Below are 14,450 nucleotides of genomic sequence, written 5' to 3' on the forward strand. Positions count from 1 at the left end.
TGTCTCTTTCACCTGATTGTCGTTGACAAATCTCAGATTTGATTGTAGTTTATATAACTTCAACATGAGTTATAGGTCAAAAGTTGAATGATCGAGTACTTATGTCCTTTTGATTTCTTACAGGTTGGGTCGTTGTTGCCCATAACACGCTAGCATTGTGCTAATGAATGACGTCATTGACACGTTTGAAAGGCTTTTTAGAACAATTAAGTGACTTTAAAAAATATAATACTCAACCAAGTGTATTTTCTTTGCCTCCCCTTTCGAATACAATATTCAAATTACTTGAAAAAAAATTATAACCCAAGAAAAGTGGATTTTGAGGGGTACAGCTCCATAGACCTCCATGCATTCTGCACTCGTGGACGAGCGCCCTCATGTGGAACCACAGGAGGAACTGCAACCAGTTCAGAAACCGGAAGTTTTCCGAGAGTGGCAGTTCTCCCCTTATTAGACATTCTCTGACAGTACCTTTAATCAGAAACAGAAGCCTCACATTCTCAGCATGTAGAAGGAGCAGCACATCTGCCTCATAACTGATGCTCAGTTTGGCATATGGATGGGGGGCTGCCATCACTCCTAATCACAAGAGTGGGCTGCCTGACACTGTGAGAGTGAGTGTGCTCCAGGTTCAGAGTAGGGTGAAGTAGTCTAATCAGAGAAGAATATATGGAGCCGTTATGATGAAATGAACTTCCTTCCTGCTTAGAGCCGAGGATGATGGGGTGTCCTTATGCAACCAATGCCATTTATCTTTTTTAATTCTACTCTCTAATTCTGCTAATATGTAATCAAAGCCTATGAGCCATAATGGTGTAGTCCATTTACAAGAGCTGAATGGGTCCACTGGTCACTTATCTTCTCTTTTGTGGTGGTGGTGGGCTGGGGGGCATTGGGCTGTGAAAGGGCCCTCTCTGTGAAAGCACTTAAAGCTCACCTTTAAAGGTGCCATGTGTAAGAATTGAGGTAAAAATATCCAAAAGATGAGCTACACGCATCAAAAGAATGAGTAGAAATATGGGCGATGATGTCATTAAAAAAATAACAAGGTATAGTGCTGCAGAGATATCAGTAGGCAGTATGCGGACAACATAACCGCTAGCCAAACTGCAATACACAAGTCTCGGTTGTTACTCTAGGGTAAACCAGCTCACTTTCTGGAGGTATACTGCCCCCATCTTTTATGGAATGTGGAGTATGAATTGATTTTTGGCGGACATTACACATGGCACCTTTAAGCAGAGTTTTTGTGTGTGGTGTGACAGGAATGTTGAGAAATGAACATTCTAAAGAATATCTGGGTTCATTGAATTCAACATAGAATTTTAGAACCTTCAAAAGAACTTAGAACGTTCAAAAACCTACACCTTTAAGGGTTAAGCAGAGTTTTTGCCCTGGACATCTATGTGACGTTTGACGTTTGACATTTCAGAACACTGATGCCTCCCTCCTGCCCTGCATCAGCTACCCGGCTTTCGCCGTGGACGACGATGCCCTCTACTCCCAGACACTGGACAAGATTGTGCGCAAGCTCAAGGGCAAGTACGGCTTCAAGCGCTTCCTCCGCGATGGCTACCGTACGGCCAATGAGGACAAGAAGCGGCGCTACTACAAACCGGCAGAGATAAAGGTGGGTGACCGCAGTGGACGGCAGTGGCCGGTGCACCGAGCGAAACCAAACGCAGATACAGACAGCGGCCTCACAGTTATCTCCTTTTTTCACATAGCCCTCCTGACAGGCTGGATGATCTCAAATAAGTCTTGGCTTTACCTGCATTGTGTTGGTAAGGGATTAGCCTGCTGATAAGACTTTAGCGAAAATGCTAATATATGCTGGAAGCTGCTCTGAAGTCCGTCTTTATTAATCCTGCAGGGTCTCTTTCTTTTTCTATCTCTCTTTTCGCTGACTAAGATCAAATAAATGGGGGTGGTGTTGGTAAATCCTGTCTGATTGTGAAGGACGGAGGAGGCTGAACTTCGCTATAAGGGGAGCTGCTCTCCGCCGATGAATTCGGAGGCAGGAGCAGCTACTTAACACTGAGCAAATCATTGCATTAGCCGCCAAGCTGACCCCACAGAATTAATGAGGCTGGATTTGACAAGGGGGAAAAAGTGTGTGTGTGTGTGTGTGTGTGTGTGTGTGTGTAGAATGCTATTAACAATTAGCCAGAGCAGAGTGAGTGGAGAACAGGACATTCAGGGCATATCTTAATGTGTTTTTCTCTTTTTTTTGTGGAAAAACTCTAAAGAGGATTTCTTTCTGAGCCTCCCAACAGGTTCCTCATCAGGCAGCCCAGCATTCTGCTGGCGACAACTTTCCCTGCAAAAGGACTGGCATCAATAATTAAGACTTGTCTATGTTGTGAAAACATTCCCAGGCAAAGGCACCCTCCTCCAGGGCCTCCCACTACTATCTCAGGCATCATGAAAGTCCTTCAGTTGTCACTTCCTTTTGCATCAGTTTCACATTCATTAATATCATCTTTCAGTGCTAATCCAAGATTCACAGCAAGACGCTCAGCAGTAAGCTACAGGGAACCCTCTGGGAATAATACTGTCGATGTAGTATCATGTAGGGTGAGAGTGAGCGGTTTACTTGAGTGAGGAGGGGGGTATATTTGTTAGACATGCCAGACACATGCACTTGTACAGTGAGAATAATGGGAGCAGAGCCCTCATGGGCCACTTGCTGTTTACTGAGCGACCCGACCTTGGCAAACATCCCTCTTGTTCACCTGAGAGACATCCATTTACCGTCTCTATGGCACACTAAAATCCTTTATCTCCATGCACATGCATGCTCAATCACATGCATACACACACACACACACACACACACACACACACACACACACACACACACACACACACACACACACACACAGAGGCACAGAAACAGAGAAACATACAGACAAATACAGGCACATACAGCAGCGAGCAGCAGCAGAGAACTCTCTCTCTCACACACACACACACACACACACACACACATATGATGAACAGGTCAGTAAATAGATAAAAATGTACACATACACTGTGTGCAATCATGCACACATCCATACACACAGACATACACACATACAGTAAATATTATATACAATTGAGGGACTGAGAGAGAGAGAGAATACATGGTAAAAAGCAGAGGATAAATGAGGCATTTCCTGAGTCTGTTGTGGAGAACTGTTGTGTGCACTTCTGTATGGATTTTCTCCCCACGCGCTCTCTCTCTCGGATGGGTTTATACATTCCGTTTTATTTTATTGGCAGTTACAGTTTTCATTGCAAGGCAGTATGTTTATGACATTGAGGAAAAGAAAGAGTTAGAGAGCAAGAGCGTGACAGAGGGAGGACAGGGGCTGAGAAAGGAAGAAGAAAAGAAAGAATGAAAGAAATAAGAGGAAGTGGAGACACAGGCGGCTGCTGAGAAATGATCTGTGCTTGCCATCTTACCCATGTGGCAAATTAGCCATCAGGTGCAGTGTGGTGTGAAATCAAAGGCAAGCCAGCGCAGTTGTTTAGGTGGAGGCACACTTGGTGGTGTTGCACACTGCAGCTTAGTGTTTGAAGTGGTAACCGCTGGAGCCTGAGGCCTTGATTAGGCCCGAAGTCAGAGGCAGGTGTTGGGGAGAGAGGAGGGTGGAGGTGTGTGGGAGGGGGGGGGACAGTGACGGAGAGAGGGTAATAAGGCGGTTGAGGTGAATGAGTGAATGAGTGAGTGAGTGAGTGAGTGAGTGAGTGAGTGAGTGAGTGAGTGAGTGAGTGAAAACAAAGTTGAGAGTAAAGGAATGAGTGAAAATAAAGAGAGTGGAAAATGGTGGGACTGTGGGAGAGTGAAAAATTGAGTTTGCAGACGGAGGAGAGAGAGGGACTGCATGAGCTTATGAAAGAATTATATTGAGCCCAAGTGACTAATGAAAGGAGAGTCATTCTCAGTGAGTATGTGAGAAGAGAGAGAGAGAGAGAGAAAAGCAAGGGAGCTTATTCTGGAGCTGGTTTGAAGTGTGAAGGTCCATGTTTCCCAGTTTCTAATGTAGCTCTGCTTCTCTATTCCAGATCACCTAACATCCTGTACATCTGCAGGATTTGTTTGTTTGGTTGGACTAGAAGTTTATAAGCCAAAACAGCCAACATCCTAAATGGGCATTTAGACCGCAAGCAACACATAAGCAAGAGTAAAACGTGACACAACATCAATTAACACTGCCTCCGTTTCTAACGTAACACAACAATGTGTAAATTGATACGCTGATTTTAATGGAATTCTATAGTCGGACATCAGCAGGCGACTGAAAAACGCTTCAAAAACGGCTCTGGTATAAATTCCTAGTAACCCCCCACACTCCTCCCAGCCCCTGACACCCAAAAATCTCCCTACAGTGACAGTGTCCTGACAGAGTGTCGCTAGCTCAGACGAGATGTCCCTGTGATGTGAGACAGGCTCCAATTAATGTCCTTTATTTCATTACGGCCCCATCTCTCTTATCTCCCATTGCCATGGAGATGGTGCTGTGAAGATTGCGGATGGAGATAGAGGGGGAAAAGTCTTAATTACATCTGTGAAAGGTTGAGAAACTTTGTGCCCCCCCCCCCCACAATCACAAGGCAGAATAGGTTTTGTGTGTGTGTGTGTGAGAGAGAGAGAGAGAGAGTAAAGCCTGCAGCTCTCTGCTTTTAGAAAGAGATTATTGTAATTGAAGTTGAGTCACTCTGAAGGAGGATGAAAGGACTTATAATTCTTTGTATTTTTTCCATTCTTTTCTTCTCACTCTATGGAGTTACTTTCTGTGAAAAACTCGAGTATCCAACAGTTCTCCTCTGGGTTGCAATTTCTAGCACCTTTGTACTCTTGATTTCATACCTCGTCTCTTTGGGTGAAGAAAGAGAAAGAAAAACATGTTTTTTTTGTAATACGCACACTTCACATTACAGATAGTTTGTGGTGACACACATTTTCGTCACACATATGCCATGATCATGCACAAAAGATTAGATTAGCGAGGAATAGATTTAACTTTATTGTCTCTGCATAAGTAAAATACCAGTACAATGAAATGCAGTTTTACATCTATCCAGTGGTGCAAATATTAGATTAATGTTGTTGGTTGAGGCAGTATTACAGGGTATATGGAAAGTTGAGTAATATATAAAAATAGAATATTAGATAGCAAGTGCAAACAGTTGTCTTTGTCATTGAGAGCCGAGTTAGACAGTTACAGTCTCTGTGCAAAGAGCAGTTAGAGTGATGGTGTAAAGGGGAGGGAAGTGCTCCATGACTGTAGAGGGGGAGTGGGGTAGGTGGGCTAACACTGGTGCTCTTCAGCAAAGATATGGTGTTGTGATAAAAAATAAATAAAAAAACGAAAACTGTTGTGTCTTATGTGTCTAATCAATCTATGATTTGCTGCCGCGATCAGCAACTAATTGTCTCAATTGTGCACAATAACGATGATAAATTTGGGTACATGCAACGCATGCATCGCTGTTGCTCACCCAAGCACTGTGCAAATGTCTAATGGCTAATGCCTTTGCTTTCAGTCATCCCGAGGCACTTCCAGATCGGAGGCAAAAAAACCCAGAGATACACTCTGGCACGTCTCCAGTGTTTTTCTGTCATCAGCACTATGCCTCGCTAGCGGTGCGGCTCTGCCAGAGCCAGAAGCAGTACGGGATGAGTTTGCCGCTGCATAATTTAAATTAATACGTTGCTGTTTCACATTCACAAACATCTCTACATCCGAGTTGATTTTAATTTCAGACTCAAGTGATTTATGTGTGTGCTAGTGAGAGTGGGGGACTGTGCGTGTGCGTGCGTGCGTCCGTGCGTGCGTGTGTGTGTATTTATGTAGGTGGGTGGGTGCTGGAGGGAACGTATGCGTGTGTGTGTGTGTGGAGGTGAGTCACTGACTGGTTAATGGGGTTTCTGCCTGGCTGGCGAGCTGATACCTTCTCAGATGTAATTGTTTTCTGTGTCAGTTCCACTGTTCCTCTCGGAAAAGAGCTTTTCTCCCCACAGTTGCTTTCTCACTGTCGTCTGGCACACCATTAGGTGGCCTTCTGTGGTAGCCTATCGGGACCGAGGAGAGAGAGAGGTCTGGTAAAGAATCAAACAGATAAAGAGCATAGGCCAGAGAGAGTTCATTAGTTGTTTTGCTTTTTGGGTGTCTTGGGTGACAGCTGTGATGTTGAAGCGTCATAGTTTTAGCCCATAGGCTCAGTAAAAAGCTCCAGTTTTTCTGAGGAGTGAGTGATGAAATGTGTGGAATGTACTTTGCTGGAGTCCTATGAGGCTACAGCAAAAGTGTCCGTAGCATATTTGCTTCTTCTAAAAAAAAGTGTACTTATTTGAGAATATCCAGTCAATATGCACAGCATAGCCACTTCAAAGTTGGTCTTTGCTTTATCAGAGTTCCTCTCCCTGCGTCTGCTGTTCACTTAGAACATGGCTGTCACATTCCTTGAAGTTAAAAGCCCTGATTTAATAATTCATCACAGGTGCCTTGCACATGGTAAACCACTTTTCATGAGTCACTATTTGCCTCAGAGCATAGATTATAGAGTCTCGTGTAGCATAGTTAATGAACACTGCTGGCTGTGGCTGTGTTCATTTTTCATAGCTCTAATATTTAACACTTAGGCAACACCATTAGGAAATAGTCATTGTTGCTTTTAAAGGTGCTTAATGACCTAAGAGTATTTATATCACGGTTTTATCAGGAGTAGTACACTATTGTAGTATGTAGGAATGCTGCAATATCATCACATGTGAAATCTGAGACTAGGTACAGTACACTGTTATCATTACCTTATATGTAAAGTTGAGTATTTATGTGCATTATGCAAACTGAATTTTATGAAGATTGAGAGTCTCAGGTTAGATTGGAAACTGTTATCCAATATCTAACACTGTTTGTCTTGCATTTGTTTTGCTCTTTCTTTCAGGACTTTGATGGCATCGAGTGCGAGTTCCCAATTTTTTTCATCTACATGATGATTGATGGTGAGGCCCGGGGTTGTTGAGTGCTTGGCGGCATTTCCATGCTTATGTTGTTTTCTCAGAGAGGGTATTATTTTTCATCTTGAGCTCAGGAAATGATAGAGAAACAAGTGAGTTGTGAGCAGCTCTCTCTGCAGTGCTGGCTGGTAAGATGTGCCTTTTGCTTTTTTGTTTTTGCTTTGCCCTCTGATTTGCAGGTGTGTTCCGTGGAAATTCTTCCCAAGTCAAGGAATACCAGGAACTTTTGGAGGTAGTCATGTTCCAGAATTTTGATGGTGAGTTACCACATGTAGCACATGTTTCTGATGGCATAGAATTGAAGTGATTGGCCACCCAGTACTCACAGCTTCCCCCCATATAACTGCTCCTGTCTCAACCTGTGGAAATTGGTGCTAATGTTATGGTTGTGGCCTCAGTACTACAGAACGAGCACACACTGTAAAAAATAAATCTGTACTGTTAAAGGTAAAGGTGCTATGTGGCAATTTGTTTTCTTTTTTTTTTTTTGGTAACACTTTATGGTAAGGGTACATGAATCATCATGAATTCATGCATGAATTAATTAATGATTTATGCATTACTTCATTCCTTTATATTTTATGAATCATCAGGAATTGACATGAGTTCAAAGTCCCTCATTCATAAGTTAAGGTGGGTACATCATTCTGATTTATGATTTCTTAAGCATGATCATCATGATTACATGCATTTAAGGTTAATTACTCATGATTTCATCATGTTTGTGGCCCCTCAACTAAAGTGTGAACAATGGCATGTGCTTAGAGAACTGTACAAGTTGTGATCAAATTGGAATTTGAGTAGGCAGAAAAAGAAATCATCATGATCATTCTTAATAAATAAAAAATCATAATGATGTGCCCACCATATTTAATGCTTTAGTTGATGTTTTGTTCATGTATGAGGTCACAAATAACAAACTATGAACTCATGTCAATTCCTGATGATTCATGAGATATTAAGGAATGAAGTAATACATAAATCATGGATTAATCTAGCATAAATTCATGATGATTCATGTACCCTTACCGTTAAAGTGTTACCTTTTTTTTAACATTGTTAGAAATAGAATGTAAAGAATCAATTGTTTTTACGTTATACTAAAAATGCCTATGCTACCTGTCACCCTGATATACAGTATACTATACTATTAAAATTAAAGAAAATGGATCGGCTTGCACAGAAGATATCTTGATACATTCACTACATGCACTGCATAACAACAACATGAATCCACACTCACACACACCAGATTCCGATTTGGCATTAAAAGCAGCTTGGACAAGGTCAAAGCAGTGTAAAAATGCAAAGTCCTGTAAAATGAGCAGTCAGGTTGATTAGACACTGCTTAGACCGTAGCAGCAGAGGCCCATTCTGAGCAAGGCAGATGGCTCCTCATGTTCTGGATCGACTACAGAGGGATGTGTATGGAGCGTCCTACTCTCTACAGTTTCCATGCCGATTCATGTATTGAAAAGTTGTCATGGAAATATATGGGTGGTTTTTAATTAATCATAACACTGAAGTGGAATTGATTATGGAACGTAATGTATGGATTTTGCTTCAGCTTTAATCCTACTGGTGTTATGAGAACTGATGCGTTAGTGTGTATCAAGGGAAGTGCATGTAAATGTGTATTTCTTGGTGTGTGTGTGTGTACAGTACATGTGTGTACGTGTGTGTGTGTTTGTGTGCGTGTGTGTGTGCTTGTTTGTACAGTATGTCTGTGTGTCTGTACTGTATATGGACATGTGTGTTGATGTATGTGTTTATTTGATTTTGTGTGTGTGTGTGTGTGTGTGTGTGTGTGTGTGTGTGTGTGTGTGTGTGCGTGTGCGTGTGTGTGCTTGTTTGTATGTTTGTGTTTCTGTACTGTATATGGACATTTGTGTTGATGTATGTGTTTATTTGATTTTGTGTGTGTGTGTGTGTGTGCGTGTGCGTGTGCGTGTGTGTGTGCTTGTTTGTATGTTTGTGTTTCTGTGCTGTATATGGACATTTGTGTTGATGTATGTGTTTATTTGATTTTATGTGTGTGTGTGTGTGTGTGTGTGTGTGTGTGTGTGCGTGTGTGTGCTTGTTTGTATGTTTGTGTTTCTGTACTGTATATGGACATTTGTGTTGATGTATGTATTTATTTGATTGTGTGTGTGTGTGTGTGTGCGTGTGCGTGTGCGTGTGTGTGTGTGTGCTTGTTTGTATGTTTGTGTTTCTGTACTGTATATGGACATTTGTGTTGATGTATGATTATTTTGATGTTTATTTGATTTTGTGTGTGTGTGTGTTCACTTAGGTAACGCCATCGTCCCCAAGTACTACCACGTGCCAGCAGACTTTGTGGAGGCCGAACAAAAGAAGCACGGCAGCCAGAAGCGTTTCCCCAGCTGCACAGGCAAAGATGGCTTGCTCTTCCTCTGGGGCCAAGCCATGTACAACATCGCCAAACTACTGGGTCAGTCACATGGCATATGTCACTGCTGGTATACACACACACACACACACGCACACACACACACACACACACACATACACACACACACACAGTAAATATTCATACATTTTTCTGCTTCCTTACATATATATTTGTACACAAACAGACACACGCAGTACAGTTCCTAGCCTACTCTACAAACCTACTCATGCACACACAGGCACGGTCATTCAACAAATGCTAATGCATGGGTCTGAATCTGTGAATGCATGGAACACCCCTTAAACTGATTTGAAAGAAATAATTCACATGCATCCTCCATATTCAAGCTATCTAGAGCACTACATTACATATGCCCTCCTTCCTCGTCCTTCCTATTAAAGGATGTAAACACAAGGTCAGTGTTGTAGAAGGATTTCTGACAAATTAGTCACGTAAATAATTTATCCAAATGATCTGAGCTGCTCATCCTACAGTACAGCTCGAAACCAGTGAAGAGGCCTTGATGTAAACATCACAGATCAAAGAGGATATTGTGGTAATGGGGGAGTTGCATGGCTCTTTCTGTTAGAGTAATTGTGAGGCCTGTCATTCTCTAATCAAGGGGGCTAATGGGGAGGCGGGACTGCTCTGCTTGGCTCACGCATCAGTGTGTCCAATCCAGGGCCCCAGTGCATGAACATGTAGTTATCCCGTCACGTCACGGCAGATTTGCACGTTTGAGAAAGCTAACTGCGACGGCGACGCACGGGGGATCCGGGTAGTGGCCGATGCCGGAATGTTCCGGATCCATGTTACGGCTGATGCTGTCTGTAACCATTGGGGGGTGGGAGGTGATTGGCGGATGCAAAGTGCTGATGGGGCAGAGGAAGTGCGGGGGGTGGGGGTGGGTAACATGCCTGTCTGCTTTCTCGCTCCCTCCTTTTCTCTCTATATCCTTCTTTTGTTATTCTGCTCATTCTTCCCACTTCTTTTTTACACGTGTTTTCTATCTTACATTTTCTTCACTCCGCATCCTTTCCCCCTCTTTTCTTTCACCCCTCCACTTCCCCCTCTTCTCCTTTAATATGTTTATTTTTTTCTTCTCCTAACCTCTTGTGTCCTCCTTTCTCCTGTCATCCTCTCTTCCTCTCTCCTCCCTTGTTACCTCCACTGCTCACTTCCTCCCCCTCTCCTGCCCTGTTTTCCTCACCCCTTGTGTTCTTACATCTCATCTCCTCTGCTATGTCTCCCTCTCTTACTCTCTCTTACTCTCTCTCTTGTTCTCTCCATCTCTCTCTCTGCAGTGGATGGCCTGATTAGCCCTAAGGACATCGACCCCATCCACCGCTACGTGCCGCGGCAGGACCAGAGGAACGTCAGCATGAGATACTCCAACCAGGTGCGTGACCCTCACCACACATGACCCACACCACCTTCACCTCTCTCTCTCTCGCTCTTTTCTCCCTCCCTCCCTCCCTCCTTCTCTCGCTCTCCTGCCCTCTCTTCTAATCTCCTCACCTGTCGGTCCATCCTCTCCTGCCACTCTTCATTTCGCTCTCCCGTTTCTGTCGTGTTCGCTCGACCTGACCCACATGTCCATGTATTAACCACTAGCTCCCGTGAATGGTGTTTTGCTACAGCCATATCTTCACCAGCAGACAGATTTAGGCCAGTAACCATGACGGACAGCAGGTTTGCTCTACATAGCACATGTTAGATCAGGTAACGTCCCCTGCTGATGCGTGCCTCATACAATACAGCATCAAAGTAGTATACAGTATACAAAGTAAAATACAGCACAGTACAGTACAGCACAGTACAGTGATGGTGAAGAAGGCACTGTGTCAGCTATATTAATTTATGTGCCAGTGGGGCCTCCTGCAGTAACACGTGCTAGTTTAGCACTCGAGCTACCATGTGCTTGTGGCGCCTCCCTCAGTTTTGCATGCTAGGTTAGCGCTAGCAGTAGCATGTGCCAGTGTTGCCTCCTGCAGTGGCGCAAAGTTAGCGCTAGCATAAGCGCTTCATAAGGATGCTAATGGGAGCTGTACTGCATCAGAGGTGAGCCAGAGGGACGTTCCTGGGACCAGGGCCCAGAAATGGGTCTGCGAGGTGGCAGTTATGGAGCTGGGCTCAGGCCCCCGCCTACAGGCCTGGTTTATTCATGAGCCCAGGTCCTGGAGAGCAGACTCCGTCTCCAAACTGCACTGTACTCAGTCACAGTCACAGTACTTCTACTGACTGGAGTGGCCAGATCTGTGAGGTAGTTGCTCTCCACAAAGGGAATGGACTACACTAGTGAAGCGCCTCTTTTTTTGCCTCTGTTAGTATTGACAACTTCTATGTCTTCTATGTGCTCCTGAATGTATATTACCTGTGTATGCCAGGTGGCCCAAAGCTAGTTGTTTGTACATGTACTGTATCCGTGTTTGTGCAGATAGTCTTTACTTGGTATTGCTATAGAACTGAGCAATTAGTCAAAGAGGTGTGAACCCTGACTGACCTCACTTTTCAATTCAGTTATGTTTCAAAGGGTAGCAATCGTAATACAATTCATTTAATCATTTAATCATATGGTAATACAATTCACAACACATCACACAAGCTTGTCCTTCATGTATTTTTTATTTATATCTTTGGTTTGATCAGATCTGATCTTTTTACCTTAATCTTTTTTTTTTCTAATTTTACTTTTTTTATGAAATGATTGTTTTAAATAAATAAAGACCCCCATTACATAAAATCTGCTGCCTTTGTCACAAATTACCCAGCAGTAGGCCTGTCAAGTATTTTGTAGCCTACTGGAATACAGCTTCTATCCACCTTATTCATGAAACCGGAAATCCGTCAGTTTCTCCTCTTCTGTCCACTCTGTTTACATTATAACTTAGTGCAGTCTCAGTAGGCTAACCAGAACATGCTTCAACTTATATTTCAGTGTTTCCCACAGAATTAAACTTTATTTGTGGTGGTAGGTTTGCAGAATTAACCTGAATGCAACAGTTTTTAACAAATTAGCGCAGCGTGGTTATGATGCTAACTAGATTTAAGCACAAATTAGTACAACCTGGAAAATCATTGTGTGGTGGTAAATGTTGATATTGTGGTGGGCCGCCACAGATAAGTCAATGTATGGGAAACACTGTATTTCTTTCAAAATGTTGACAATTCTGCACTCAATATGGATATTCTACAGTATACAATATTATGACTGACAGAAAAATGTCAAAGTTTGCTTTTTCATGGATTAGGATATGTCACGCACTGTCTACCGCCAGATTAATATAAATACAAAGGGCTACTCACAAGAGAGAGAGAGAGCTCTGTAACAGTATTTGTAACAAACTTTGGGTCGAGTAAGTCCATTTGCTGTGGGATACTGTAGCTGCCCACTGTTCTAGAGGGCAGCTGTGATGCAGTGCCAGGTCACTGCCTAATGTGCACTAATGCAACCCCAGCCTGTCTCCCAGCCTCTACATCACAGCCCCACTGCTTTCAGGCTCCTGTGTGTGTGTAAGAGAGAGAGAGCGTCTGTAAGCCTTTGTGAAATTGTTGATATGTTTGTGTCTGTGTTCATTTGTGGTTTTGTAAAGCACATAGTGTGTGTCTGTGTCTGTGTCTGTGTGTGTGTGTGTGTGTTTGTGTGTGTGTGTGTGTCTGTCTGTCTGTCTGTAAAAGGGACACTGAGAAGACAACTAACTACTATAAATGACAGCAATAATGTTAATAAAAATATTTTCACACACACACACACACACACATATGTGTCCTCCCCTTGTTCCTGCTCGGTGTATGTGGATTTGCCAGGGACTGACAAGGTGTGTTTGTGTGGGTGTGCATCAGCTCATCTGTTGCTCTGCATATGAAGTACATGTCCACATGTTTGTGGTCATGAGTCTGTGTGGGTGTGCAGTTTGCATGTCATTTCTCTCCCAGTATGTCAGTGGATTTGTCCATGTCCTGTATGCATGCGTCGATGTAGAGTGTGGACGTGTTCTGTAAGCAATGTTATGTTAACTTTGCTCACACGTTTTGCATTTTGTTGATGGACACACTAGTGTTCCATAAGTATTTGGGAGTGCCTTGGCGTATGTTTACATTACATTCCATGTTTAGTGTGTTTTGCCTACAGTATGTGCTGGTGTGCTTATTAGCTCAGGCCTTTATGTTCTATCCATCTGCTACTACTGTCACTACAATCTACTCTCTCTCTCTCTCACTCTCTCACTCACTCACTACTCCACTACAATCTACACTCTCTCTCTCACTCTCTCACTCACTCACTACTCCACTACAATCTACACTCTCTCTCTCACTCTCTCACTCACTCACTACTCCACTACAATCTACTCTCTCTCTCTCACTCTCTCACTCACTCACTACTCCACTACAATCTACTCTCTCTCTCTCTCACTCTCTCACTCACTCACTACTCCACTACAATCTACACTCTCTCTCTCACTCTCTCACTCACTCACTACTCCACTACAATCTACACTCTCTCTCTCTCACTCTCACTCTCTCACTACTCCACTACAATCTACACTCTCTCTCTCTCACTCTCACTCACTCACTACTCCACTACAATCTACACTCTCTCTCTCTCACTCACTCACTCACTACTCCACTACAATCTACACTCTCTCTCTCACTCTCTCACTCACTCACTACTCCACTACAATCTACACTCTCTCTCTCTCACTCTCACTCACTCACTACTCCACTACAATCTACACTCTCTCTCTCACTCACTCACTCACTCACTACTCCACTACAATCTACACTCTCTCTCTCTCACTCACTCACTCACTCACTCACTACTCCACTACAATCTACACTCTCTCACTCTCTCACTCACTCACTACTCAACTAATCTACTCTCTCTCTCTCACTCTCTCACTCACTCACTACTCCACTACAATCTACACTCTCTCTCTCTCACTCACTCACTCACTCACTACTCCACTACAATCGACACTCTCTCTCTCTCACTCACTCACTCACTCACTCACTACTCCACTACAA

At 43.3% G+C, this 14,450-nt stretch overlaps 1 protein-coding gene across 4 annotated transcripts in view; it reads left to right on the forward strand.

Moving 5' to 3' along the window:
• phkb (phosphorylase kinase, beta) overlaps positions 1-14,450 on the forward strand; it is a 78,853-nt gene that overhangs the window by 29,847 nt on the left and 34,556 nt on the right. For all 4 annotated transcript variants that reach the window (XM_042060886.1, XM_042060887.1, XM_042060888.1 and 1 more), the window contains 5 exons: positions 1,433-1,630; positions 6,940-6,997; positions 7,192-7,269; positions 9,306-9,464; positions 10,730-10,824. In XM_042060886.1, the coding sequence (XP_041916820.1) occupies positions 1,433-1,630; positions 6,940-6,997; positions 7,192-7,269; positions 9,306-9,464; positions 10,730-10,824 (588 nt within the window). The remainder of the gene's footprint in view (positions 1-1,432; positions 1,631-6,939; positions 6,998-7,191; positions 7,270-9,305; positions 9,465-10,729; positions 10,825-14,450) is intronic.

The sequence above is a fragment of the Alosa sapidissima genome, chromosome 14 (genome assembly GCF_018492685.1).
Source record: "Alosa sapidissima isolate fAloSap1 chromosome 14, fAloSap1.pri, whole genome shotgun sequence".
Lineage (NCBI taxonomy): Eukaryota > Metazoa > Chordata > Actinopteri > Clupeiformes > Clupeidae > Alosa > Alosa sapidissima.